This window comes from Aplysia californica, unplaced genomic scaffold (assembly GCF_000002075.1).
Source record: "Aplysia californica isolate F4 #8 unplaced genomic scaffold, AplCal3.0 scaffold00556, whole genome shotgun sequence".
Classification (NCBI taxonomy): domain Eukaryota; kingdom Metazoa; phylum Mollusca; class Gastropoda; order Aplysiida; family Aplysiidae; genus Aplysia; species Aplysia californica.
The window spans coordinates 311,767-316,912 of NW_004797826.1; the positions used below are offsets into that span (position 1 = coordinate 311,767).

Here is a 5,146-nt window from a genome sequence, read left to right on the forward strand (position 1 = left end):
GGGGGGGCAAAGAGACGCAAGGCGCATGCACCGATAGATGTATCCTTGTCTGATGTCTGCGGTGGAGTGGTGAAAATGGTATGGGTTTAACGCCCCTATCAACACTATTAGGTTATTTAAGAGGCGGGCGCGGTGTAGTGGTTAAGTGCTCTGCTTTCTCAATTAAGCAGAATAAGACGTCATGAGTTCGATCCCTGTGTGGGGCTGGAGGGGAGAGTGTTGGGAGGGGAGGGGGAAGGTGGAGTTTTTCAAGTATCCCTGTCTATTTGCTGGGAAGTTGCAACCTTCTAAGCCCAGGTTGGTCCTGACAGGCTGGGTCGAAGCAGCCGGCCTCCTAAATAATGTAAAGTGTGTCTATGAGGACGTAAAACATCTATAATTGCGTGCTTTTTATATGTAGCGTTATAATTTCGCCGTTTGCTGTCAAACGCAGAAGAAGTGGGTTCGATTCCCACTTGGAGAAGTTCTTTCTATTAAGTTCTTCCATCTGTCTGCCGGGAAGAGCGTCTATTCGGACACGGACACTATCCTCCCAAAGAACAATTTATTCTCTTTAACAAACGTGTATTACATGCCGATTTATGCCAAGAAATGAAACGATCACGATTGGTTTTCATCATTCTGTAAATAGAAAAATAGAATGCAATTTTATGCAAACTGCAAAGATGCATTGGCCCAAAAAGAAAGAGAAGCACGCCATTGTCAACAAGAAAAAGACCCACAATGTGTACGGTACTCGTATTCATGCTAGGGTAGAAGGACACGCGTGTCCGAATATACACGGGAGCTTAACCCCTTCACTGCTGAAAAATTTCCCTCAACATCTGTACCGACAAGATGAAATGTTAATTCAAGGAATGTTTAAACACAGAGAATTGTTTCAGAATAAGCAAAATAACAAGCTGTCACTTTACCAACGAAAACTTCTTTTGTCAACCAGATGAAACAATATAAGTGGAGAATACAAGCCAGAACATACTTCTACTCAGCAGTGAAGAGGTTAAACGGACACGTGTCCGAACAGACGCAGGCCTGCTGGGATGCTGTATCCCGCTCAGCCAAGACTGGCCCTTACAGCATGATTGAAACAGCCCGCCTCCTAAATGATCTATATAGTATCGATGGCGGGCAACACATGCATAATTGCAGTACAAAATTATGCTCAAAAAGCAATATGGGCTCACACACGCAAACGTTCTTCTCTAGTTCCTTTCTGCAATTTTTTTCGGATGGTTGGAGGGCGCATTCCTGGTAGGTCCTACTTCTTCATTTTCCCTCTGTTGTTTCTGTCTGCTTGTATGTCTTACTTTTTCTCAGTATTAATTCATTATGTTACTATAAAATGATACAATATGATTGGAATTTGATATAATAACATTATTGAGTTGATGTGTTCCTCTTCAGTCAAACAAAAATCCCCCCACAAAGACAATTGCCATTTCTGTCCGTCGGTCTTACTCTTTCCAGGGCACTTTATGAACATTATTTCGTCGATTTGCTTCTCTTCATCAAAAAAACAAAACAAAACGAAAACAAAATAAAAATCTCACCGGTGAACTTGGAGTTGGGAAACTTTTGCGCCAGGTCACAGAGTGCACTCCCGCGGCCGCTGCCAATTTCGATGACGTTGATCCCAGACTCTGAGCAAGTGGACAAGCACAAAAGTGGGTCAACGGTCATCATGTACAAGACTTTTTTTGGGTAGGAAATTTTGAATTTTGAATTTTGTCCGGGTGGCGGCCGAAACCTACTCTTTTCGATTTTGGACCCCCCAAGTTATCTTTAACGTGCGAAACTTGCACACGGGACCTCCGAGATTTTTCAATTTTATCCGAGAAGGCTAGGAGTAGATCAGGGGTGCGGCTGAAACTGAAAGACAGCAGCAAGAACGAGCCAAGGAGTAGCAGTAGAAAGGCTGCAGAAATAGTCAGGAACCCAGAGGAGGGGGGTAAGGAGGTGAGGGGGGGGGGGCCGAAATAGGAGACGAAAGCAGTCGACAGAACATTGTTAGAGAACAGGAAATGATGGGGAAGGAGAAAATTTTAGAAAAGAAAATGTTCCGTCGCTATCCGGATTCGAACCTGGGACCTATTGAACGAGAGGCGAACACTGGAACCTCTAGGCTACGAGAGCCCCCCCCCCCCCCCCCCCCCCCCCCATGTCCAAGACTGCCACCCATCGGGGTGGGGGGGAGAGAAAAAAGTGGCTGCCTTGGACGGGTGGACGTCTTAGGCAGTAGATCATAATGATAAAAAAAATTTTTTTTTTAAAGAGGAAAGTGGAAAGTGGCCGTTTGTACTGAGTGTCGTAAAAAAAAAAAGGACCCATGTAAAGGGCAATAACTCAGTCATCTTTGGACCGACAACAATAGTGAGGCAGCGCGGTGGAATCAGGCTCTCGTCAAAATAATCAAAGTGAAGAAACGAGCCTTTTTCCGCAGGTTTGTGAATTTTTCTCAAATTTTTGTTTTTTGGCTCTACACCTTTCATACCCATTAAAGAACTCATTTCTGTGTGGATTTTTCAGAAAAACGTTGATTAAAGGCAAAAAAAAAGTAAATTTTCGGTTACCACGAACTCTTAAGCTAAGGAAATAACTCATCTTTGGCGGCCATTTTCTCACAAATTTTACTTCTGAAAACAGTTGACCCCCACGTACTTCTTTCGCAAACATCTCGACTTCTATTTAAGATAAATGGATATTTTTTCCATCCAAATAAAGACAAGTGAATAAGCTTTAAGATGATACCAATAACTCTACATGCCCAAACATTGACGAGAGCCTGATTCCACCACGCTGCCTCACTTCCCAGAAATAAAATTCAACACGGACGACGTTACATTTATGAATATAAAATGAAATTATCAATCAACATGTTCGAAAAATATTACATTTTTTACATTCAAACTAAAATTGAGTGAGACGCAAAAATCTGTTTTGCAAATTCTTAAAAATCAGCCATTTTGATCTGTTTCAAACTGCCACTATATGTGAGGCAGCGTGGTGGAATCAGGCTCTCGTCAGTTTTTTGGGCATGTAGAGTTATTGGTATCATCTTAAAGCTTTTTCACTTGTCTTTATTTGGATGAAAAAAATATCCATTTCTCTTGTTAGTCGAGATATTTGCGAAAGAAGGAGGCGGGGGTCACCTGTTGTCAGAAGTAAAATTAGTGAGAAAATGGCCGCCAAAGATGAGTTATTTCCTTAGCTTAGGAGTCCGTAGTAACTGAAAATTTACATTTTTGTGCCTTTAATCAACGCTTTTCAGAAAAATCCACTCAGAAATGAGTTCTTTAATGGGCATGAAAGGTGTTGAGCCAAAAATCAAAAATTTGATAGAAATTCACAAACCTGTGAAAAAATGCAAGTTTCTTCACTTTGATTATTTTGACGAGAGCCTGATTCCACCACGCTGCCTCACATATTTACTTCGGCGAACAAAATTGTACAAGTTTGTCTCTCTTTTCTTTTTTTTTTCTTTTTTTTTTTTTGTCTACAATAAAAGACCCATTATTATGTCGATGTGGTTCTCTTTACTCTTGACTGCTGCTCTCATGATCAAAGTAGCGTGAATACATTTTAAAAATCGATAATTTGACGCAGTCAGTCAGTAACATTGTATAAGCCTGAGTGATCAGCCATATTGATCGGTTTCAAACAGCCACTATATTTACTTTGGCGAACAAAATTTTACAAGTTTGTTTCTCTTTTCTTTTTTTTTTCTTTTTTTTTTTTTGTCTACAATAAAAGACCCATTATTGTGTCGATGTGGTTCTCTTTACTCTTGACTTCTGCTCTCATGACATGATCAAAGTAGCGTGAATACATTTGTAAAATCGATAATTTGACGCAGTCAGTCAGTAACATTGTATAAGCCTGAGTGAAAAGGCTGCCAGAGAAGGTATAGAGACCTACGATTAATCTACAAATCTACGGGCGGAAGGAGGGGGGTACAACAGGTAGGTTTTCTGCTGCTTTCCTTTCCCTTTGTTGCTTCTGTAGATTCGTCTCGTCTGCTTGTTTGTTGTTTGTTTGTTTGTTTGTTTGTTTGTTTGTTTGTTTGAGTAGAGAGCAGAACATGGACAAAATAATGGTCATTTAATGCTGTTAAAAATTAAGACAGCCAGACAGAAATAACAGAGGAAAAGTAAAGAAGCAGGACCTATCAGTGGTGCCCTTTAACCAACATTTTTTTCTTCATTTTACACATAAACTGAAGTGGCACTTGCATATTGTTCGTCATATGAACTGGAAAGGCTATTCTTTAGGGGAGAGTACAAGGAGGCAGTCAGTGAAAACGGTGGGCGGGAGGACAGGATCAAAGGATAGAATGGCTGTGACTGGACCATCACACTAGGGAAAGCTGAGAACCCAGGGGGGTGGAAGAAGAAGAATGCAAAGGCTGCCGTGGTGCCACAGTGGTCAGCCAGGCTACGGGATAGGTGAAGGGGTGAAGGGTGAAGGGTAAAAGGTGGAGGGTGAAGAGTGAAGGGTGAAAGGTTAACGGTGAGAGGGGGAAATTGAAAGATGAAAAGGTGGGGGGTAAAGGGTGAAGGATGAATGGTGAATGGTAAATGGTTAAGGATGAAAGTTGATGGGTCAAAGATGAAGGGTGAAGGATAAGGGTGAAGAAAACAGACTATGACAAAGCGAAAAATAAATCAGTCTCTCACCGAGTTTTTCTCTCAGGCCCGGCATATTGGACAGAATGAGTTCTCTCTCCAACTCCATTTTGCTAGCGCTCACCTTGTCTATGCCAGCCATTGACTCCATGTCTTCAGCAAATGGGTAACCTATAAGATAAGATAAGATAAGAACAGTAATATAACCTATAATAACCTTTAGCCAGATACATTCTTTGGGCACAAGACAATAGCAATGACAGTCTTTATCTATCTCTCAAGGTATGTGATAAATTTTTCTTGGTCGTTTAGCGAGTGGTTTGTTTGTTTTGTTTGAGTAAGCACACAGACACAATAATGGACATTTAGTGCTGGGAAAAAGTAAGACAGACAGACAGACAGAAATAACAGAGGGAAAATTTAAAAAATAAGGCCTAGGACCTGCACGGGTTTGTTCGTTTGAGTAAAGAGAAGCACATCGACACATTGATGGTCATTTAGAGCTGGGGAAAACTTGGGGGGGG

The 5,146-nt window shown here is 41.3% G+C and overlaps 1 protein-coding gene across 3 annotated transcripts in view; it reads right to left on the reverse strand.

Annotated features, from left to right (window-relative positions):
* LOC101849487 overlaps positions 1-5,146 on the reverse strand; it is a 48,752-nt gene that overhangs the window by 953 nt on the left and 42,653 nt on the right. For all 3 annotated transcript variants that reach the window (XM_013087193.2, XM_035972005.1, XM_005106796.3), the window contains 2 exons: positions 4,674-4,793; positions 1,551-1,640 (listed from right to left, as the gene is read on the reverse strand). In XM_013087193.2, the coding sequence (XP_012942647.1) occupies positions 1,551-1,640; positions 4,674-4,793 (210 nt within the window). The remainder of the gene's footprint in view (positions 1-1,550; positions 1,641-4,673; positions 4,794-5,146) is intronic.